Below are 24,877 nucleotides of genomic sequence, written 5' to 3'. Positions count from 1 at the left end.
AGAAGCAGTGGATAGAGCGAACTTGGATTTGCCCTGAATGATGATAGGAAGAAAAAATAGATGTTAGTCTCTGTAGCAGGACATCATGGATAGCAAGAGAGGAGTGAAATTATACATACCAAATGAACAGCACGCATTTCTTTACCAGAAAAATCAGAGGTAGTATTCATTTCTTTCGGGTGATTTTAAAGTTCTCAAGGAATAATGACATTACATAAAAGTAACCAAATGAAGATATGTAGTATTAATATTGGATAAAATTTATTCTTAAAGCAATTTGATTGATGCTACAAGCCTAGTTATATCAGAACAGACTTTAAATCAAACTGTTTTTGTCAGTGAAATAAGCTAGACAGAGAAAGGCTAATATTGCATGTCACTTGTATACAAAATCTTAAAAAAAAAAAAAAAAAAAAGGACAGACCCATAGAACCAGCAGAAAGGTGGTTTCCAGGGGCTGGGACTGGGGTAGTGGGTGCCAGAGAGGTGGGGAGATGCTTGTAAAGGGGTATAGACTTGGGGGTGCCTGGGTGGCTCGGTGGGTTAAACATTTGCCTTCAGCTCAGGTCATGGTCCTGGGCTGGAGCCCCGCATCAGGTTCCCTGCTCAGTGGGAAGTGTGCTTCTCCTTCTGCCTCTGCTGCTCCCCCTGCTCATGCTCTCTCTCACTCTCTAACAAATAATTAAAATCTTTAAAGAAAACAGACAACAACAAAAGGATAGAGACTTTCAGTTAGAAGATAAGGTCTGAGGATCTGATATAAAAACATGGTGACGGTTTCCAGTAGGACTATTACGTATTTGGAAGCAGTTAAGAGAATAGGACTTAAAGGTTCTCACTGAAACAACAGAAAAATCCCAGTAGTTAAAAAAAAAAAAAAAATTGTCATTTAAAGTAGCAGTGAATACTATTCCGTTATTTCATTTACCCCAAGCCTCTTGTCGCTTTAGATTCTGCTCTGCTGTAGCTGCTGATCCAGTTAACGGACTAGGACACAAATGGACTAGGCTGAAAGGGTGGTTTGAAAGCCTCTAAATTCCAGTTACTTTACAAACTTTTCGTGGTACGATGACACTTGCAAGACACTCTTCCGACTGTGCCCCTGGCCCTGTGCTCGCAGTGGGCACTTCCCCCTTCGAGCCGCCCCCTGCTGCTGGCTGCCGGGCACAGCTCGTCTCGCCGCACGTAGAGGTCAGCGGCGCGGCTGCTTCGCGGAGCCACTTTCGGTCCCTGGCAGGCGTCCGCGCCGCTTAGGAGGTCTAGCAGGTGTCATGGCGGTCCTGACGGAGGTGCAGACGGTTCTGGTACGTTCAGGTGGGGTTTTTTGAGGGGTTGTCTAGTAAAATGGCCTCATTGTATCTTCTTTTCAGGTTTTCTCTATTGAAGTCAGAAAGATACTGTATTAAATTAAATATAGCACAGAAACATACTGTATTAAGTACAGTACATAAGTTGTACTGTATGTGAATGCTTTTTTGCCTAATGTTTTTACCGTTTCCAGCAGGACCTGAATTCTCTCAGAACCAGCATCTCCTCATCTTCTCTGGCTGTTTTATTAGTGATTTAAAAAAAAAATCTCAGTGGTTGTAACTGTGATTCTGAGTTGGTTTTGTGTTTTCTATACTGTTTAGTCTAATGTTATTTTTATACAATTGCGTGTTCTACTTGGACCTTCTTCCGGCCTCTAGCCCCGGGCGCGGGTGGCTTCAGTTTCCGCGTCGCCCGTCGCGCCTGGTGCCGGTGCGGCGCGAGCGCTTTCTGTCAGGTCTTTAGTGGAAGCAGGTACATTTTCATCTAACAAAACAGATTTTCTTTGACCCAAACCTGTGGACCTTTATACAAATAGATTCCATAGCATTAAAAATTACAAATGTGTTCTGATGTCTTTAAAAGGGAAAAAACAATCTGAGCTAATTCGTCCTGTTTATCGTACAAGTAAGTTGTTTTGTTTGTCGACGAGGCTGCACTCAGCATTGAGATCACAGATTAATTAGAAGAGCCATTTTGAACACAAAGTGACCACACATTCCCTCTGCTATCTCTTCGAGTAGAAGCTAGACAAACATGTTTATCTAACCGCTGTTGCCGAATCCCAAATCCAGTCATTATAGAAGGACCAAAGCTATCTTTGGGGATGGTCTTTCTACAAGGAATTACTATGGACAGTCCCCTGGGTGGTAGTTAGATATATCTGCATATATTGTGGCAGAAAGAAAGGCCTTAGAGATGAAAAAAATAGAAAATATTTTTTTGGGCAATAGTCTCTTGCATAATAAGTTATTCCTCAGACATTAGAGCTATTATCACACAACAAAACACTCCGCTGTGTAACTATCTATATCTCCGAGCGCCAGAGCCTCACATGGAGTAGCTTATTAGGGAAAACTCTGTAATCGCCAGGAGGGACTGACAAGAGTCAGTAGAACCTCAGGCACACCTTCCAGCCTGGGGCTGAGTTTCACAGACTCCGCCGTGAGTGTCGGAGAAAATAACAAACAGACCATAAAGTGTATAACAGTTTGACCAGGTAGCATTGGTTCAGTGAGAATGAGGAGTTAGTGGTTAAACCATTTTGTTTTCACAGATTCTGAAATACTGCTACTTTAGGGCCTGTAAAAAACTGAGAGAAAGAAACACTTGCAACATTTAGAAAATGGTGATGCACTGGTTTGAGGGAGGCACAAGAAAGAACCGTCTCCTCTTCACGAAACCCCAGTTCGTTCGTGGAGCAAGATGCGGCCTGCCGTGTGCTGGCACATGCATGTGATGTCGCTTTACCTTCAGAAGGTCTCTGCAGACAGGACCGTGTCTTTGTTGTCTTCGTTTTCTTAATTAAAGGAATGTAGCCCCAACTGTTGGCTTTCTCCTACTTATGAGAAGTGCTGTGTTAGTTCTAGAACAAGAAATATTCCTAAATTTTTTCTTCCTTTTCTTTTTCTTTTTCTCTTTTCTTTTCTTTTTTTTTTTTTCTTTCTTTCTTTCTTTTTTTTTCTTATTTTTTGTAAGGGAACGATACTAACTTCTTCCTTACTGCACAGCTATGAGTGAGCTGTAACAGAAATAAGCCAGAATCTCTTATTCTGTGACATAATATGTAAGCTGATACTTTTCCCTACAGGGAATTTAAACCTAATATTAACCCTTGTTCTTGCCCTTTAAAGTGTAATTCCTTATTCTTAATTATTTCAACTTGAGCGTTGCTAAACAACCCTCATCCCTCGTTTTGTATCTTTTGTAGCATAGGACCCTGCTTGGAGATCTCTCACTCTGTAAGATTTGAGTAGTGCTGGTGAGCTGTATTTGGCCTTTTCTTTCCTCATCTGAAGTTACAACGTTTAATGAATACATGAAATGTCATAAAAAACTTAGCATGTAAATTTTCAGTGCCTGTGCTGAAATCAGTCCCTTGGATTGTATTATTTGGAGTAAAAAATGGTTAGTGCTTAATTTTGAGAATTTTTTTTGTCCTAAAAACTTAAGACAGCTTTAATTTTAGTTAAAGGTAAGATTCTACAGGACTTTCTACTCCCCAGTTGTGCTTTCCATTTGACTGTGAGTTGCCTGCTCACTTCAGGGAGCCCAGACTGCTGGGCGCAGGGATTAGGGGGTGAGGGCAGCAGCAAGTCTGGCTGGACCATTTGAGTTTCACCCCAAAGGCAGTGGGGAGCCAGTGGAGAATTTTAAGTGGGAAAGGAACGTACTCACATTTTGCTTGTCAGAGGTCACTTATGCGGTGCCAATGATGAGCCAGAGAGGGAAAGAGTGGGGGCCGGGAGGTCATGCCACAGACGCTTGCAGGGGCACCCCTGGAGCATCGTGAGTGCCCGCCCTAAGCTGGCAGTGTGGCCCAGGACAGAGGGGAGGCGGCCTCCCGTGCTGGTCAGGTGCTGGACTGGTGGAACCCAGGGCGGGGTGACAGATGCAGGCCAGGGCCTCAGGCTTCCCACCAGTGCCGTGCCCCAGGTCTCTGCTGCGGGAGGAGGACAGTCCCTGCCACGAAGTGACTGAGGTCTGGGCAGTGGGAGCCCTGCAACGCCCATGTGCTGCCCTCATGGAGACGGCAGCGGATGCGGAGTGAGGCCGGCACACCTAGAACTTGAAGGCACCGATGTGAGCGAAAGCTGCCTTCGAAAATGTGGAAAATGAGACATGGTTTTGGGGGGGGGGAGCAGCCAGTGAGCAGTGCTCAGCCGGGCCACCGTGCGGTCGTCCCGCCTCAGGCACCGGGGTCACTGACTGTCTCAGGAAGACCAGGTCTAGTCAAGGCGGGGACCAGATGTTCACGGCCAGGTCACCCCTCACAGCCCGGGCAGGGCAGCTCCTGTTCAGGGTTGGGGTTCTGCGAGTGTGAGGGGCACGGAGGGTGGGTTTTGAGCCGTCCTGCCTGCCTCAGTGGACGCCGTCAGGGCGTGGAGCCGCATCCATGTCCGAGCGGGGACAGAGGGCCGTGGCCCTGCAGCCTCTGCTCTGATGGCACCTGCTTTCACCTCTGGTGGCTGAAAGCTTCTGGATCAGCAGTACAGACACTGTGCAATGGTGTTAGTCGCTTTCCGCTCCCCACTCCCCGCCCCCGATATTAGGATTTTGTTGGTTTTATAGGAAGAATTTCCGCAAAGCCTGTATTACTTTAACTGTTACATGTGATTCAGAAGTTTGCTTTGCACCAGCCTGTGTAGTCGTGTAACAAACACTCGTTTTTAAATGCATTCTCTTAAAATTTGACATTTTTCCTATGACTTACTGTAAACAGTTTTTGTGAGTGTCTCGGGGTTCTTCTCAGACCAGTAAATCCAGTGGGCCGCTCTGGTGACGTCAGAAGCCAGTGGAGGAGCTTGGCCGTTAACTGTGATGACACCTGACTCCCCGTGTATTTACAGCCTACGCCATCTGTTTACCTGTCTTTTGCGTGCCTGACTTATTCCTACTAAGGAATTCCTACTTACATGCGACCTAACTCTCGTGTCACTTGTGGGCTTACTCCCATCTTCTGTGTCCGTTTGTGCTCAGACTTCTGTCTGACTGTTTTAGGTTGACCCCCCCACCACCTTCTTCAGATTGCCACGGTTCTAGGAACCTAGTACTCTACTGCAACAGTCTTGCCCGGAGAGACGGGGTAATAAGGATCACGTTGCCGTCGGAGTGAGTGTGTTTGATACGGAGAGAAAGCACACCTCTCACTCCTTACCGTGAGATAGGGGGCGTGATTTGTGTCCGTGACTTAGGGTGCATGACAACGGCTGAGTGTTGGCGTCAGTGATACTACAGCACTAAAAAGTGGACATCAGTCATCTGTATTGTCCCACAGGTTGACATATGCTTTTTGTTTGTTTGCTTTTGCGTTCAGGCACGTTGTGTAGGGATTTCCTTTCATCCCAGTGCAGTTTTGGCTGCTCTGTTTCATTATTAATTGGGGTTGTTATGGCTGCATCTCAATTTTCTGCCTTTAGCTTGTTTTTGAACTTTAAAAATGGCAAGTACATTGATTTCCCTTTTTGCAAATTGTGATGGTTCTGTGCACCTTGTCACAAATTTGGGCAGCATCGCTGTGAGTCCAGGTGAATGTAGTGGACTGACACCCCAGTGCTCCTGAAGCAGGTCCGTCTTACACTGGCTGTGCCATGCTCTTGATGCGGCCAAGGCGGCCTCTCTTCCCTCAGCTCACACAGCGTCCTTCAGGAAGAAGGGGCCCAGAGACACCAGTAGGAGCAGCAGTAATAAGTGTGTCATTGGGAAAGTGTCCTCCCAGACTCAGGCGGCCGTGGGCCCGGGCCAGAGAAATATATGGATGATATCAGCACATATATATATAGTTTTAATTACATGTTCCTTTCAGTTAATGATTTCTCTACGGCTGTTGAAACACGATGTTATGAATATAGTGATTATGCGACCCAAATCTTACTTCTCGAGTTATATGTCCTTGTTTTTAACTAATATGCACATGCACACATCACCTTCATCGCATCCATTTTTAACAAAAGTCTTTTAAAACGTCGTGTGCTCTGATGTCGAAGAGATTCAAAACAGGGTTCCAGTTTTATTTTTAAGGTTTTCTATTTTTTTTGTTTTGTTTTAGTTTAAAAGTGGAATATATGTTTTCTTTAGCTGTAAAAGCACAATCAAGGCACCATGATAAGTGAGTCAGTGTTGTAAAAGTAAAACGAATTTTGCCTTCACTCACATGAGCTATAGAAGGAGGAAGCTTTATTGTCCCTGGGAAAGTGATAAGGCAGAGTAATTGTATATTATACTGTCCCAGAACATCTGCCTGAAGACTGTTGGAGCAATTCATCTATCACGGGCGATACAGCATGTTTTGTCTTTTTGCTTTAACCCATCCCCACTGCTGGCCTGCGCGGAGGTTTTGATAGGGCCTGCGCCTGGGCCGGGGCTCACATTAATCAGTCCCCTTGTTCAACACTCCAGCTGACATAATTACAACCTGCGTACAGCAGTTATTCAAGCCGAGTCCTTGTCACTCGTGGTGCGAAACTACACAGCTCCGATCCCGGAGGAGATTGCCTTATCACACAGAACAAGGGCTCGCAGGAGTCGAAGAGAATAGAAATGGGAAAATGTCTTCCGGGAGTACTATATATTCCTTTAAAATAAGACATTTGAGAGACTTACAAGGGACAAAGGGAAGCATTGTGTGCAGAGGCTGAAATGAACCAGTTATTATTTTTAAATGGATTATGTGGAGCATTTTGTAAAGATGAACATAGATTAGTAAGTAAATCCAGTGGCCCCTCGCCATCAGTGACTATTTTCTGTTAACTGTTTCTGCAAAGTGATCCTATAACTTCAGAATTAGAAAAGCCTTAAATGCTCCTTGATAAGACTCAATTTAACAGAATTAATAAAGTATTCACTTGAAATCTACAATCGAGCAAATACGCACTCAGGGAGTTTTGTAAGGAGTGGAGTTCCAGCCAGGGAAAGATTCTTTGGGAAGACTTTCAGAGAGGGGAAAGTTTGCAGTTTCCCATGGTCATGCACTTACCAGAGAGCAGGCTTGGCAGAGAAACTTCCTGTCTCCCGTCCCATGTCCTCGCTCTGCTCCCAGCCTGGGTGGATGACAGGCCAGGCCCTCTAATTAACCATGTGTGAGGGATGCCGTCTTCTTTTGGCCACTGAAGTATTTAAAATTTTAGGGGAGTCCATCTCCCCCTCCCCTCACCCAACTAGATGAGAAGAGTCTTCGAGCAGGTCAGGGTGTGTGCCATCACGTCTGTCTGTGAGATCACCCCGTCGGCCACAGGTACCCTTTCCATAGGTGTTGGTGTTTTAAATCGAGCCGTTTTACTTTTCTCTTCAACATTATTAGATTGTCCCAAGTAAAACCAAACTCTAGACTATCAGAAATAATGCAAAATATATTTGGTTCAGTGAAATTCTACTGATGTCACCTTGAATCTGAAAAAGCTGTCAACTAGAAATGCTACAGTAGATTTTCATATATCTGTTGTATGTTATATAACATAGGATATATGTATATATGGCACGTGATTTGTAAAGTAGCCTTTTTCTCAGGTCACTAACTTCCAGCCCCAGTTCAGTCATGTACCACTTTAGTAGTTCGGACCCCTTCATGGGTATGTCTCTGTACACCCACCGTTTTGTCGCCTTCTCCCCTCTTACAAATACGACTCCAATGATTACATGGACCTAAAAGGATGGACAGGCCGCCCCTTCCTGAACATCCTTTGTACACACCCTTTGGCTCAGAAGGCTTCTCTTCCATGTGCCTTTCCTGGTTTGACAACATTTCATGTGGTTAAGCTTAGGCGGTTAACAGAAAAGGACGGAATAAAACCCATCATGTAAGGAAATAAATGCAAAGAGGTAAAGACTTGGGTGGGGGCTGTGTTTTCCAAAGGTCCAGTACAAAAGGAAGGACAAGATAACACTGAAGAGAGTTTCTGCTGGTGCTTACTGCTGGCCGACAGATTAGTGGAAGGAGGTGGAACAGTTTGTAGGCTAATTGGACGTTTTGGTTTTCACAAATCATGATCTTCATGCGATATTGTTAGCTCAGCCTAGAAAAAGTGTTTTTGTGGCCAAATAATTTTGAGAACACACTCGGTATAGTGCCCTTTGTCTGCTCCCTCTAGATCATCATGAACAGCATGGTGAAGACTCGCAGGACTCCTGCTGTAGAAGTTTCCTCCTGGCCTCTACTGGCGATACAGCAGGATATTGAGAGTTGAAACAGTTAATGCAATGTATTTTTTCTCTTTGAGCCAGAGAAGAGTCAAGGAGAAATCAAGGTTCTTCGGGGCTTGCACTCACCAGTGGCCCCTCCTTCTTCCATAGGACACGGAGGACAGGCCAGGTCTGGCCACACATTTAAATCAGTCTCCTTTTCTCACTTCACAGGATGGAGGAGGGGGGCCGTTCTTGAAATGTTAAGACTAACGAAATAATTTGGGTTTCTAACAGAATTCAGTGTTGCTTCCTCCCATTTTCTTCCTTGTGACTTTCATTGTTCTCCAACAGAGTAGAAGGCGGGAAGGAGGTTGTTAGGTTTAAAGCAGATTCTCTCCTCTTTTGGGTTGTAGATGCCTTGAGCAGAGATTGAGTAGAGAAGTACTGTAATGAGATGTGACCGTGGGGCCATGAATGGTGAGGAGCGGGTGGCCGGTTGTGCCTTCACCTGGAACAGTGGCAGTGGTGACGCGGTAGGCAAACCTCTGACATGATGAACCCGTCGAAGGAGGTGCTCTATCCGTAGGAAGTATGCACCTCCTATGTCTCGTTAGAAATCAGCTGAAGTCAGTAAGGCGTCTTAAGTAGTGTGGAAAAGTAAGGTGGCTTTAGGCCATTATCAATCAAAGATGCCATTGAAGGGGTACGGCAGTGCAAAGGTGAGATTTTTCACTCTGTTTCAGAATTACGTTTCCTGTTACAAAGCACACTGTGGATGTACGTGACTCATCTGTCAAATGGGATTGCTTGTGGGGGCGGAACCAAAACCCTTCCTCTGTATGTTTCCTGTTCTGTGTGTGGTAGGCAGTACATTAAATATATATTGAATAAATTCATTTTGGAAACAGGAAGTTACTACGTGAGGAAATAAGGTTTTTTTTGTTTTTGTTTTTTGGGTTTTTTTTTGTTTTTGTTACTGGACACTTTACATATGAACTAAAGCGGTAATTGGGCTTACATGGCTTGTCTTCTGAAAGTGCCTCCCAGGGAGTGGGTTTGGCCTGGCCTTGTTCCCATGGCTTTCACACCGGCACCTGCCTGTGCTAACAGAGGCCTCCTGGGGATCACGCGTGGCTGGTGCAGCAGCTGCCATCGGGCAGCTCTCTTCTTAAGCACAGTTCCCTGTGCTAGCTGCTCTCTGAACGTGGCCGTGAGCAAAAGGACAGCAGCATGACCAGGAACCTGGATCCCTGTGTCTACTTGGGAACAATGGAAGATGATCAGTAATGCCTTGATTTCCTTCCACTTTTGTGCTGACTTAATAAATTCTTTTGTTTTATAAGACGTGGTTCTGCTGTGGCCTCAGATTATGCCCATCACCTTCCATCCCATAACGCACACTAACATAATTATAACTGAGAAACAGAGAGAGAAAATGTATATGGGTTCTTGTGGTCAGAGCGATTAATTTCAAGGAACTGGGATTGATGAATAGCAGACAGTCATGAACATAAGTGATCTGGTAGGAATTACCCTATTTAATAGAAGCCACCAGTTAAGGGGGAAAATGAAAAGAAAATTCACAGAATTTAGAGCAGGGTGATCCAGAAGCTACCCAATTTGCAGGAAAAATTCAGGACATTATACGTTGTGATTATTTCTGATACCTATAAACTCTTTTTGTCTTAGTTTAAAAACAACAAAAAAAGCCTTTGAATAATTTTGTAAGTAATTAAACATGCCATTATTTTTAAATATCTATTTTACTTAAATACCCATAAAATTTACCATTGTACATTATTTTTACTATTTGAACCCTGTCATTTGAAAAGTCAGAGTTTCACTGCGGCACCCCATTTCCCTGAGATAAACACTTAGAATCATTTGTATCTTGGTCCTGGTGGAGATAACCTAAATACTTTGCTCTCTTCCTTGGTTTGCACACAGCATCTGGTTGTTGTAACATGTCCAAAAAAGTTGGCTCGATTACCCTATTTTTTGCTACACCCCTCCTCTCTTCCCTGTTTTTATTGTGGTATTCTATTTGGCCATCCAAGTAGTTACCTTTACAGCTTGATTTACTGTACTTAAATCTTTTACCTGATTCATCAGTGTGAATTGTCTCTATGTAAACAGGAGCATCTTTGCATTTCAAGTCTGTTCCCAGCTTATGTTGGCTGTAGTGCTTATTGTTTATAATATTTACATTTGATACAATACTGTACAGTCCACTTGTTTTTAAGATACATGCTCTGATCATATTTGCTTTTGATGAGTAAAAGCTAGAAGATACTCTCATGAATCATCCAAGTGTTCCAAACATACACTAAGCAAACATGAATGTTTCCTGACTTGGAAACCTTTCCATAAAGATAGTTACCATCAATAGTTTGCTGACTTTCCTTTTTATACCCATTTAGTGCATTCATATGTTTATGTGACTATGTGCATATAATTTTAAAAAGCTAGAAGAAGCCATATGTGTATTCAGTTGGGACTCGCTTTATACATGTTTTAACTTAATAGTATGTCTTGGAAACTTTTCTGTAGTGGGACATAAGGCTTACCTTCTTTTATTTGATGTTTTGGTCCAACAAATAAGGGTGAATGATGAGAAGTGTACCCACCAGGCCCTTGTCAATGGCACTTGTGGGGAGAAAGTCAAAGGCTCATGGCTGTTGTTCCTCCCTTGAGCCTGTGTCCAGACCTCTTGTATTCTGAAACAACACCCGATTTTACAGTGTTGGAGGCCATACCGGGAACGTTCTGGGCCTTTGGCTATGGAACTGTTCATTTCCACCATTGGAGGAGCACTGTTCCCCAGGGGTGTGTGTTCAGAGCTGTGGTTGAGCAGTGTAGTGACCTGGCCCTCCAGCCTCTTGCCTTGTCCTGACGCCACTACACATCCCTGGTTGGGGAGTATCCTCTCTCTTCTGCAGTCAGGCTGTGTCCTCCCAGTGCTCTACCAGGGTGTAGTTGGCTTCCATGAAGCTTTGTAGGACAGCAGCTCCTCCACGGGGAAGCAGGCTTGCAAGGTAACCCTTACCTCTCAGCAGTGTTGAATCCCACAGTGTGGGTCACCAAAATTAATGACCCATTCCTCTTGTTAACACCTATCTGGCTTCAGATTTTTTCCTAGTGTTTAGTGTTTAGCTAAATAATGGTTTAATGATTCTTCTGGTGGTTAATTTCTAGAAATTGAATTCCTAAATCCGAAAGTATGTGTATATTTTAATGTTGAAAGCTATCCTTAAGTGTCTCCCAGAAGCTGACACTTGTCAACGGTGATACTCATTTCCCTTCCCAATAAATAATATCACTAATCTTCTTGAATTTTGCCCCCTCTTTGGCTTTAATTTGTATTTCCTTGGCTCCTAGAGTCATTGATTACCTTTTAATGCTTATATGACCTTTTATAGATCCCCAATTATAACTTTCTTGCTTATGTGCTCTTCCTCCAGCTTTTGAGAGTTTTATCTTTTTCCTTATTAATCGTAACTGCTCGTCTTGGAGTCTTTGTATTAATCATTTGTCTTTATATATGTTGCATGTATCTCTCCATTTCCTCGACTTGTCTTTTATTTATAACGTACTATGGTACATAGCAGTTTTAACTTTTAGGAAGTATATTTTGCTACATCTTTTTGTAGCATTTGGGCTTTGAATTTAGGAGTGCTCTTTCCAACCAAGATTATAAAAATATTTTCTTGTATTTTCTTCTAGGACTTTTATAATTTAGTGTGCTTATGTTAATGCTAAAATCCAAATGGCATTTATTTTTACATGGTTAGGGCTATAAGAATCTAATTTGTTTCTCCCCATACAGCAGGCTGTTGACTCAACACCATTTATTATATAAAACCCATCGTTTCCGTATTGATCAGAAATGACATCTTTATCCCTTATATATGTGGGTATTTGTGCTGTCTGTCCTGGTGATTTATTTGGTTCAACACTCCAAATGACATTCCTTTGCTAAACATCATCGATAAAATATTTCATTTTAGACAGGGGAATATGAAATTCTTTATTCTTACAGCTTCTCACCAATTTTAAATTTAAACAGCACAAATGTTCTGTAGTCTAAAATTATCAGGCTCCTTCCTTATGGGCCCTTAGTGAGAACAGACGTGGTAGAGGACGATAGACCCTGGGCTGCGCTACATGCACTGTGAGGCCACCCTGAGCTCGTGCGGTGGAGCGTGTCCTGCCGGCTTGCGGTGACCTGGCAGCTTCATGTTCTTCTTTCCCACAGAGATTCTCTCATTTTTCTTAGACTGGTTTTTTTGCCCAGTGAATTTATAATTGAATACTACTGGTTAAGAAAATAACTTCTTAAGTTTAATTTACATAAATGCTTTCTTTGGATTATTCCTTATTCATTTGGAATTACTATTATAAAGATATAGTAGAAGCCCCTTTCCACTGAAATTTTAGATAAATACGTACTACAGTGCATAGTATTGATACACTCGTTCCAATACATAAAATGTAACTACAGAGTAATTATTTTCGAGGATGTGAGTTCAAAGACTATAATCCAAACAGGCAGATGAAGAAATTGCATTTCTCAATATGTACACATATATACACTTACATAACTGTTTGGGGAATCTGTTTTTATTTAAATGAATTGAAATTGCCTTTCAAATACAATAAGAAATACAATAAGAAAATTGCTAGTAATGATCCTTTGGTTGAACTGTCTTCCATTTAATAGGAAGACTAGTAGTAGTAATAAAAAAAGAATCGGGTACCTACTGCATTTTCTGAACATGCTTAATCTAATTTACTTTAATTCTCCTGACAGCCTTATGAGATATATGTATTATTCCCATAAACCAAGAGTATTCCATGGTCAGAAAGTTTGAGAATCAGGGTGTTGAACAAAACTGACTTGTTTCTTTAAGTAGAGCTTTCAGAATTTTTTATGTCAATTTACATACATAGCAATGCCAAATTGTTACCAAAAGATTAATCACTAATTTCACACAAGTGAGTCTGAGAATGTTGAGGCAGATACGTAGCTTCCCTTGGGGAAACAGAAAATTCAGATTTATTTAGAATCTCTGTGTCCAGACCCTTGTATACACTTTAGCACATGAGCTCTGGGCGAGTCTCTCTGTGTTTCAGCTTCTGTATCAGAAAGGTTATATTATCAGTACATATTAGTAAATACATAGGAAATGCCCAGTTGTGTCATGGATATTAATTTATTATTGGCCCAGGTCTCTCTGTTCCGTAGTTAGCTTGAGATGTTTGCCATGCCTGCTGAAGACCACTTATGACTGACTCCCTGATGGCCTGGGTAGGACTCTGTGAGCCTGTGGTGATGGGAGGAAAAAGAACAATGTGGAAGGATGAGTTCATCCAGATGTGAGCCTCCTGCGGCCTGGCTCTTTGAAATAGGTTGGCATGTGCTCAGACTGACCGGTTCACTGTAATCGGAAGTCCAGAATTATCTCCAAATGAGTAAAATATTGGTGAGATGACATTTCAAGTCCATGGGGGCAGAGGTGGACTAGTAATGAATGGTGTGGAGAGATCCGGTCTGCAGTCTGGGTCTACACTTGGCCACCACACTCTCGGGTGGTTCTGAAATGGATCTAACACTTAATGTATGGTTATACAACTGTACAAGTAGCAGAACCAGATTTGGGACAATTCTTTTATAACTTCCCAAGAGGGAAGCCATAGAACAAAATTTAAAAACTTCTGCTTTTCCATAAGCAAAGTCAAAAGAAGAAAAAAAGGAAACGAAGGAAAAAATATTTGCAGCTTCTGTCATAGACTGTCAATCTCCTTAATGTAAAAGAGAATGACTAACAACACTAGAAAAAAGGAGATCAAAATACGAAACAGTGAAAAGAAAATACATATGGCATTTCAATATTTGAAGATACTTAGCTTCATTCATTATAAGAGAAATGCAAATTAAAACTTAAAAACTTAAAAAAATGAAACTCCAGTGAGCTGGAGTTTTTTCCTCCTACCAAATGGGCAAAAATTTGAAAGTTTGGTAACATACTTCATTGGCAAGAATGCAGAAACAGGATCTCTCCAACATTGTTGGTGGAAGTGTAAATTGCTACAACTTCTCTGGAGGGCAATTTGGCAGAATTTATCAAAATTACAAAAGCATATGCCCATTGACATTTGAAACACTTCCATTTGGCATCATGAAATTCTCTTGGCATCCTGAGGAATACAAAGTGTTCCACAAGATTATTCATTGCAACCTTGTTTACACTAGCGAGTGATTGAAAACAACCTCCATGCCCATCAGTAGAGGATCGCTTAAACATAATACACTGTACCCATACTGTGGAACACTGAGTGGCTGCTCTGCAAGGGGAAAAAGAAGGCAGAGGAGAGGCAAGGGGAAAAAGAAGGCAGAGGAGAGGGGGAGGGAGTCGAAAGGAGGGTGGAAAGCAGCAGCAGGAGGCTCTCACATGCTGATGTGGAAAGATCCCCCTTGCTGCAAGATTATGTACCAGGAGGGTGGAGATAAGAATGTACAATATATCTATGGTTTGAAAAAGTCATGTTTAATTCTCCCAAAAGATTGATGAGAAGTTATAACTTGTACCTGCCAGAGGGAGTGGGGGTTATCTGGGCAGAGCGGGACAGTGGTAGAAGGCAGACTTTCACTGTGTCTGTCCGTCGTTAGTCCTTTTGTTTGAAATACGCAGATGTGTGTTTGTTCAACAGCTCCACTGGTGCTTTTTGTTTTAATAACCAAAACAACATATATCAAAAGAGGGAAAAATTCATAATTTTTTGAGCTTCCTTTTCCTTAGAATAAATATAAATTTAATTTAATGCTTTTTGTGTAATAGTGAGTTAGTAAGTAGTGCTAATAAATAATTTTGCGGAGCTCTAGAAGCACTTCTAATGTTCTGGTCATTATTTTGATACACATTGCCTTTGACCGAATAAAGTATTTCCTTTATTACATATATTTTAAGAAGCCTTAAAATGAGTTCCCATTTTGGTCCTTTGGTTATTGCCCCATTTGTGTACACCAGGTTATGTAATGCCTAGTACCTTACTCTATGTATCTCCCATAAGCTGCCTCAAGACTGTCAACACATCACATCCCCAAATCTAATTCTGAGTTTCCCATAACTTTCCGTTCACACCGTGCGTGCACATCATGGTCCCAGGAAGGGCTGCATCCCTAATCCTAGCGGGGAGCCTGCGGCCGGTGCTCAGGCCTCTAACTTCGGAGAAACCACACTGCTCTAGCTTCCCGTGCCAAGTCCTGAGTAGCTGTCCTTTTTCTTCTGCCACCGGGTCTTGATTCCTGTGGCTCTGGAGTAACTTCTGAGCTCAGAACGTGTGAGTCCTCCAACGAGGTTCTTTTCAGAGACCGTATTGGCTCTGGCAGGCCCTGCGCATTTCCATATGAACTTTCAGAGCAGCATTTCATTTCTGTAAAACATCCCACTGAGCCTTTGACAGTACTGTGTTTTTTTAAATATTTTATTTATTTATTTATTCGACAGAGACAGCGAGAGAGGGAACACAAGCAGGGAGAGTGGGAGAGGGAGAAGCAGGCTCCCTGTTGAGCAAAGAGCCTGATATGGGGCTTAGTCCCAGGACCCCAGGATCACGGCCTGAGCCGAAGGCAGGCTTCATGACTGAGCCACTCAGGCACCCCTACAGGGAGTGCATTAAATCCGGACATCAGTTTGGAGAGTATCGCCATCCTAATATCAAGTCTTACAGTCTATGAACATGGGACACAAATAAGCTTTTTACATTAAAAATCAGTGTCAAAGTGAAGACATTGTTCAGACAAGCATTCGTAATGACTGTGTGTGTGCCCGGCTGGCTAAACTGCTGTTATGCCTGGAGATTTAGGCACGGGGCTGTTGGAAGCGACGTCTTAGAGCCCCGCCTTCTCCTGTGCCACCAGCCTTGCTTAGCACCACGTTGATTTGCCGTGCCCATCCCTGTTTGTGGGAAGAATGAGCATTTTCGGGCTAACTAGCATTCAGAATTACTTACCAGAAGGTGTCCGATCTATTCATTGTTCCTCGAGTTTTGTGGCATGTGACGAGATGTTCTCGAATGCCGGGAGGAGCGTTTGCCTCTGCCTCCTTCAGGTGCTCCGCAGTGAAGCGCAGTACGTCCTAGCTTTCACTTCTTAGCCTTCGATCACAACAGTTTGATTTGGTAGATGCGAAAGGCTCATTTTTGTTCCAATATTTTAAAAAGTTTTCTATGGCGTGACATTAAAGGCAGAGGAACAGATTTTGACTGCACTCAGGTACGCGGCCATCGTGAACTGTATGTATCTTTCCTACTGCAGACGGGCATTGGCTGTTTTACATTCTTGTTAGCCTGTATTTAATCCTAATGTATTTAATTAGCACGTATTTGATTTAATTTAATTTTATCTATTTGTGTGAAAAAATTATTAAAACATATATATATATATATATACTTGTATTATACATAAAATATATGAGCAGTATGTATAGTATAGATAAAAATGTGCGTGTGTGTGTATGTGGACCTGTGTGTATGAAGTGGCCCTTAATACCTTGTGAAATATCAGCGAACACAGCACTTCTTGTTTTAGTCTCTATTTTTGAATAAAAAGAAGCCTCTCATCTTTTTAAATTCTACCCCCCTTCACTTGCTTCACCGTTAGTCTCCTGATTGTTGGCTCCCACATGCTATTTAGGTACTAAGAGTTGTTGGTTTATTTTTGTCCAAGACACACCCTTTCCAAAACCAAAATACTGTTTTCAGTGTCACCTCTTCAAGACCGTCCCTGGAGATGAGGATCCATTGCTTTATGTTGTCTTGTGTTTCAGTATGTGTTACAGATTGAAGGTGGTGGTTTGGTAATTCTGATTACCTCACTTGATCAGGATTGTCTTTGATGATTTTTTTTTTTATTTTAATTTAATTTTTTTCAGTGTTCCAAAATTCATTGTTTATGCACCACACCCAGTGCTCCATGCAATCCGTGCCCTCCTCAATACTCACCACCAGGTTCACCCAACCCCCCACCCCCCTCCCCTCCAAAACCCTCAGTTTGTTTCTCAGAGTCCACAGTCTCTCATGGTTCATCTCCCCCTCCTGTGGTTTCGCTTACTTGTCTTTGATAATTTTTGATGCCTTGCTTTTTCCATGAGGAAATAATGTCAGTGGTACCAGAGAGTGGTCAGTCCTTATAACAGCGCCAACTGAATACAGTGGGGGCTGTTTGTTCTCCCTTCACTCCCCGGTGTCCATACACACGGGTGTGTTGAGGGGGTGTCATGGAACACCAGTGGGAGATCTCCAGAATTATGGGACTGATTGGGAGGGGCTCACTCAGCTAGTGGGGGAATTCAAAACATGGTCCTCTTCCTTTTAATTGCCACAGAAGTGGACATGTGTTTCATCCACTCCCAGATGTTCTCCGGTTACTTTTTCAACATGATGCTATTATTCCAAGGATATTTATAGAATCAAGAGACTCTACAATCTCTCCCTTTCCCTCGACTGTGCCTAGTATTGTTGATACGCTTACATGTAAGGATGGAGGTCTTAACCGTTGATGGCCAGCTCATCTCCTGGTGCTCCCCCCTTCTCTGTAGAATCTCTCACTGTCTCTGCCTCTAGGAGTCATGTGAGGGCCTCAGAGTAGCAGGCCAGTGGCCAGCACAGAGGACATGAGAGCTGCTTATTCAGTTTTTACTTAGTACGGTGATGATTAACAGTAGGGATTTATAGAAAAAGCAAGTCTGGTAATTCAGCAGTGGCAAGAAAGAGATAAGCTGTATATGCATATTTTCACAAACGTAAGGTCTATTTAGTCTAAGTCTAAGGTTTATTCAGAAACTGAGTATAAAGCTTGACAGAACCCTAGCCAAAGGCAAAGCTTATAGAAGCTGAAAAAAATCTCTGGTGTTCTGATTCTTCTTATTTTTAAAGGTGTTTGTTGTTGTTATGAAATTTTTAATGGAAATAATATATAATCAAAGTATATTTGGAAAATGGAAGCGGGCATTGTTGTGTAGTTGCATTCCAATCTTGCTGTGCTTTCTGGTCCAGCTATAGAGGGAATTGTCTGGTTTAATCTTTCTAACTCTGTACATAGTTGGGCACATGCTTTTCAGGACAGGTTCTTTCTGGGGATGGATGGGATTCAGCCCAAGCTTCTCCAAGGAGCTGGCTTGGATCCAGTTACAAGACTGTTCCCATTACACGGACGCCCATTCACGCGGACGGTATTTGCATTTCCGCTTCATCTGGGTGTCTCTAGGAGAGGTTGTCCCTGTCCCTCCACGTCGGGGGAGTGCTGTTCCTAGAGCTGCTGTCATGAGCTCCACTTGCTCTCCTGATACTCCTCCATTCTCCTCTCCGCGTGCGTGAAGGGACGACGTGTGTACCGGCTCTCGGGATTTCTGATGTTGCCTTTACCCGTGAGTGACAGTATTGGCATGGTGCAGTTGTTGGGCTGTAACCGCTCTCGCTGTCCTCACCAGTGTTCTTAGAGCACCTCCGGCGAAGTCAGCTGCGCAGAGTGTTACACACAAGTGTAATCCCACCTGAGTGTTGGGGCACAGAGCCTCGCGAAGCTTCCGCGTAGGACCTTTCATCGTCTGGTGACATGCGAGATGGGTTTGCTAACTACCGTTTTCCTAACTCATTGGTCATGGAAGCTTCACTTCAGACAATTTCTGTAGGAATTTTGTGCTCGGCGGTACCCTCCAGAGATGCTGATGATTCTGTTGCTTGATTTTTTTCTTTTGGCATTTGATTTTGCTCTGTGGGAAATTTGAGGCCAGCCTGATTTTTTGTTTCTAGTTAAGTGCACACCCTGTCCCCCTTCCCCGGCCAACCTGCTTGCATCTGCAGTGCCCTTTTTAGTACTGTTCTAACAGAGACAGAGAAAGCAGCTGTGTATGTGTTCGGAAAGGGTCTAGGTGTGCAGTGTCTGATGCCCAGAGTCGCAGAGGGAGGAGGCAGCAGGTGGAAGAGCGTGCTTCCTGGAGCTCAGGCCTGTTCCCTGGCATCCGGGCACCTCAGGCCCTGCCTTTCTGAACTGGTAGGAGAACGGTCGGAGAGGACCCTCTCCCTACTTTCAGGACTATCTGGCATACGGAATACGGGGCCTCCATTGTATCTTTCAGCCCCTCGCGCTTCGAAACCGACACCAGCGTGGAGAGCTCCTGGGCGCCCGACCCACTGCTGCTTTTCTGTCTTCATGCTGTTTTAGAGCTCACTTGACAGAACTTAAAAGCCACAGCTGCTTTGTTTCCTCAGTGCTCTAAATTCAATGAGGCCCCAGTGCTTTTCTTTGCACCACTCCTCCCTGGTGGAAGGTGTATTCTTGGGGTTAAGGAAACTCCTTCAGTGCCCTCAAGTGGCACCAGAATAATCTGATAGTAAAATCGTAGAACCCGGGATTTTGTGCTTCAGGTTCCACATAGAACTGGATCACGAAGGTTAAAGATCAAACTAAAAATTAGCACCAGAGTTCACAGACACTACCAGCGTCATGGGATGACCGTGTTACACGCGTGGAAATTACTGCACCAGGACAGCCCTCGACTGGGGCCTGGCCCACAGGAAGGCCTCCATACGTTTAGCTCGTATCCTCGTCCGCGGTCTCATGGTGCTGATTCGACCTTAACGTGGGTTACTTGACTTCCTTTCTTGGTAGGTCAAACTGTGCTGAAAACATCCGAAAGCACATTTTACACACTGGCAAACACGAAGGAGTGAAGATGTACAACTGCCCTAAGTGTGACTATGGAACGAACGTGCCTGTGGAGTTCCGGAACCACCTGAAGGAGCAGCACCCCGACATCGAGAACCCGGACCTGGCTTACTTGCATGCTGGTAAGGGCTCGCACTGTGAACGTGCTGTCATTCATCCCAAGCGTGAGGGTATGTTTGTCCGTTACTGTCAGTTATTTTCACACAGTAGAGCATGTGAGAGCATCTGCCTCAGGACCTGGAAAAGCGCATTCCGGGCTCATCCCACCCGACTGTGAAACGTGTCTTTTCTGTTGTGTGTCATCAAGAACACATAGGACAAAATAATCCTCCCAGGACAGTAAAGTTAGTCACAGCGAATAGTCAACAGTTGGTTGACTAAAACGATAGCAATTGTTTGAACTCCACGTTTTGACTAATTGGTAACAGTTTTAAGTTTTTCTCAAAAAAGGTTGGTGATGTACAACGTTATGCCCCATCCCCATGCACACGGTCCTGGGGTGAGTTCCCGGAGAGGGAGACCACAGGCCCTGGGGCGTGAGTTGAGCAGCTTGAACGTCAGCCTCATTCCCCTATTGAGTGACTCTGGGCCCGTTGTGTACCCCTCTGCCTGGTGGGGACAGTAAGGGCTGTTAGCACAGCATGTCACCAACTGCACTGGGTAATGCAGTGTGTGTGCATCACTCGTGTCCTAGAAATTAGGAGGGACTTGTCCACAGTGTGAGGGGCACGGGGCTGAGGGCACAGGCTGGCCGCTTGGTCTCATGTCCCTGGGTCAGTGGCCAGACCTCACGCTCTGGAAGCTCAGAGAGGCGGCCCTGGGAGGGCTCAGCAGATCCCATCCCTGTGTGTAGCCCAGCGTGTTGTTTAAGGACAAGCACGCCTTCCTCGAGTGTGGCGTTCCTACTGTGCAGAGCAGCAGGGAATGGATGACAAGTGTGAGGACATGTCGGAGGAAGCGCTTACCCTGAAGGAGATTTACAGAGAGTTCCAGAACATAGGCCAAGCAGGACTGTCCTTCAGTGATGCCAGCTGATACAGAGGATGTTTTAGGCAAATGCCATGGATCAGTTAGAGCCACGTGAAAACTCTCCTTTCTGTACTGGGCCTGTGACCTCCAGCAGGCCAGCCTTGTCACACCTCGGGTTCCTCCTCTGTAAATCTCTGTGGCGGCATCCATTTTCAGGGTCGTTGTGAGGAGTAAAAAAGCTTATGGCCAACCCCAGTACCTTTTACGCCTGCCTACAGGAGCAATGCAGAAGGGCTGGTGGGTCACGGTGCTGATGCTGGACATGTGACCATAGTGTTTGAAAGTCATGGGAAACCCCAACCGAAATGAAAAGTTATAGGAAACCCTACCCATTTGCCAATGTGTAAGTAGTGTTTGCTCAGATAACATTTACATCAAAAGAAATGGAACTTAACGAATGATTTGAGTTAGAAAAATATTCTTATTTATTCGATATTACTACATCTGGCAGTTTAAGGTTATTACTTATTTTTTGCTGATGTGTTCTTTCAGATTTCTGTGCGTGCGCACATGACTGGCTTTTTAAGTAGTGGTAGAATGTCTGTTGTTGTCATCTGTGTTGTGTCCAGGGCTGTTTTTGAGAAACAAAAACACAGGTTGGTATTCCTTGCATGTTGGTGAGGTTGTTACCGAAATATTTTGAACTGGACAGTTTATAGCTTTAGCACAAGAACAGATAAAGTCAAATTGCAGTGTCTTCTGACCATCAGTTCCTATGGGTTCTTCCTTACGTTGAGTCACGGCCAAACCGAGGCCAGAAGTACTGCCTGTGGAGGGAGGCGCTTCAAGTAGCCACCAAGCAACATGACCTGAATTGACCAGGTGTCAGGAAAGTACCGGTTTTCAGGAGAGGCCCACTGCGCCTCTTTCTCAGGGTGCAGCGTCAGCGACTTCTGTCTCTCCATTGCACCAACTGGGCATTGCAAATGGGTTGTTTCCCTAAAATAACGTCCTTACAATTTGTAGATGAGCACCGGCCGGAGGAGGAGGGAACTAATTGCAGAGCGTGGACGCACATTCTGTCTGTGGCTCTGCACAGCCTGCGTGGCCCGCACTGTCGCTGCCCCAGCCGTGCCGGTGTTCCCTGGAGAGGTGTTTTGAGATATTATTAGTATGAGACGAGTTTCAGGAAAACTTAGTCTAGTTTCTGTGTGTATGTGTGTGACGCTCACGCGCACATGGTCCTGGTTTTCGGTTTTATATTTGGATTCTGTTTGAAACTGTTTTCCGCGGTAGCCGCTGTAACGAGCGTCCCTCCAGACCACACCCGTGCGGTAGCTGTGGGAGTCTGTCGTCGGTGCCCCCTGGGCCTGGCACTCACGCTCTCTGGTAGCATTTTTGCTTTGGTACACTTAGCTCGGTTAAGAGAAAACTTTAAAAAAGTGAAGTTTTTTAGACTGTAGCGGACTTTCTAACGTTGTGATAGTTAATCGTCTGCAGTACCTGCAGGGCGCTGGGAAAGGAGCCTTCCTCGGTCTGAAGTAAGACTCTGAACCGAGCTGCTGCGGCGCCTCATTCCGCACCGTCTGGTGGCGGAATGAGGCGCCGCACCTGCCGAACCCATGCTGGGTGGGCGGTACCGGGACAGGTCCCGCGGCGGCATGAGGGTTTTGTGCAAGAGTGGTTTCTGGCCCGGAGGGGTACCGTCCACTGTGTTCTCTGCCGTCTACACTGTCCGTGTGCTGAGCGTCTCGTAACCTGGCATTCGGGGAAGCACATTGTGCAGTTCTTGTAATAAAGGGTTGAGTTTACATCTACCCAAAAATAGATGAACAAACTCACTCGGGTCCTCACATGGTTCTACCATGTGTATCAAACATCGAAAGACATTAGGAGGGACACATTAGGAGTAGGAGGACACATTAAACAATGGGGGGTAGGACACATTAAAGTAGGAGGGACACATTAAACAATGGCCACGGGAAGTGCCATTTGGGGTATCTTCAATTTTAGTTGAGATAGTATTTGGAAATTTATATGTTCAAGTAAGGAAAACAGCTCTGGGGAAAGAGGCTTTGCTGTGATGGTGCACTTCCCCGGGTGGGGGACACGAACACGTTCCTGAAGTCCCGGAGGCGGTGTGACTTAGCCAGGGTTCCCTGGACGCCGGGTCACGCCCTGGTGCGCCAGGTCGTAAGGTTGCAGCCCTCTGCATGACCTCATGCTCAGAGTTAGGGACGTTCTGTGCTCCCGGGGGCATGTAGGCGTGACCTTCAGGAGAGGCTAGATCTGAACGTCAGCCCCATTCCTTTTTTTTTTTTTAATTAAATCATTTTTTAAAAATCTATTTTCAACATAACAGTATTCATTGTTTTTGTACCACACCCAGTGCTCCATGCAATCCGTGCCCTCTCTAATGCCCACCACCTGGTTCCCCCAACCTCCACCCCCCCACCTCTTCAAACCCTTAAGATTGTTTTTCAGAGTCCACAGTCTCTCCTTGTTCACCTCCCCTTCCAATTTCCCCCAACTCCCTTCTCCTAACTCCCCATGTCCTCCATGCTATTTGTTATGTTCCACAAATAAGGGAAACCATATGATAATTGACTCTCTCTGCTTGACTTATTTCACTCAGCATAATCTCTTCCAGTCCCGTCCATGTTGCTACAAAAGTTGGGTGTTCATCCTATCTGATGGAGGCATCATACTCCATAGTGTATATGGACCACATCTTCCTTATCCATTCGTCCGTTGAAGGGCATCTTGGTTCTTTCCACAGTTTGGTGACCGTGGCCATTGCTGCTATAAACATTTGGGGTACAGATGGCCCTTCTTTTCACTCCATCTGTATTTTTGGGGTAAATACCCAGTAGTGCAATTGCAGGGTCATAGGGAAGTTCTATTTTTAATTTTTTGAGGAATCTCCACACTGTTCTCCAAAGAGGCTGCACCAACTTGCATTCCCAACAACAGTGTAAGAGGGTTCCCCTTTCTCCACATCCCCTCCAACACATGTTGTTTCCTGTCTTGCTAATTTTGGCCATTCTAACTGGTGTAAGGTGATATCTCAATGTGGTTTTAATTTGAATCTCCCTGATGGCTAGTGATGATGAACATTTTTTCATGTGTCTGTTAGCCATTTGTATGTCTTCATTGGAGAAGTGTCTGTTCATATCTTCTGCCCATTTTTTGATATGATTATCTGTTTTGTGTGTGTTGAGTTTGAGGAGTTCTTTATAGATCCTGGATATCAATCTTTTGTCTGTACTGTACAGCCCCATTCCTTTATCGAGTGACTCCGGGCCTGTTGTGTACCCCTCTGCCCGGTGGGGACAGTAAGGGCTGTTAGCACAGCATGTCACCCTCTGCACCAGGTGATGTGGTGTGTGCATGGTTACATGCGCCTGCACTGTGCATCCAGGGTCTCCAAGCGCCTCTGTGGGTAATTCATGGTCTCACCTCTCAGTGACTTTCAGCAACTGAACAAATGATTTTGGTATCGTTTCTCATTTCACACTCCAGAGAATTAAAGGCTCTGTGTGAGCTCTAATTTTGGTTATAGCTTTGTTCGAAAAACATAAAAGTGGTGATTTTTAAAATAAAAGTTGATTATTTAAAAATGTATTCATTCATTTCCAGGCATTTGAGGATTTTTCTAGTTGTCTTCTTGCTAACTATTGAAAAAGTAATATAAATTGATTTCTAGCTTCCATCTACTGTGCTTATAGAGCATAATGCTGAATTATTTCAATCCTTTGAAATTTGTTTATGCTTTCTTTGTGCCCAGCATTTGGTTAGTTTTGGTAAGTGTTTGAGACATTCTAGAAAGGAGCATAAATAATGGTGCTGTTTGGTGTGTATTCTGTGCTCCCTGCCCATCAGTTAACACCGAGTTTTTTCACTGTGCTGTTCGATTCCCGGCATTCGTACATGGTTTCATGCTACCTCTGTCAGCTACGAAGAGGGGTGCCATGCAGTCGCCCTCTATGATTGCAGATTTGTCTGCGTTCTCTTTTTTTTTAAATTCTCTTA

At 44.1% G+C, this 24,877-nt stretch overlaps 1 protein-coding gene across 1 annotated transcript in view; it reads left to right on the top strand.

The window, feature by feature from the left end:
• TSHZ1 (teashirt zinc finger homeobox 1) overlaps positions 1-24,877 on the top strand; it is a 631,926-nt gene that overhangs the window by 280,157 nt on the left and 326,892 nt on the right. The window contains exon 7 of the mRNA XM_032872214.1: positions 19,820-19,998. Coding sequence (XP_032728105.1) covers positions 19,820-19,998 — 179 coding nt within the window. The remainder of the gene's footprint in view (positions 1-19,819; positions 19,999-24,877) is intronic.

Source organism: Lontra canadensis, unplaced genomic scaffold, assembly GCF_010015895.1.
Source record: "Lontra canadensis isolate GAN:19392208 unplaced genomic scaffold, GSC_riverotter_1.0 scaffold44, whole genome shotgun sequence".
NCBI lineage: Eukaryota > Metazoa > Chordata > Mammalia > Carnivora > Mustelidae > Lontra > Lontra canadensis.
The sequence above is the reverse complement of the archived record's forward strand: the minus strand, read 5'-3'. Positions and strand labels throughout refer to the sequence as shown.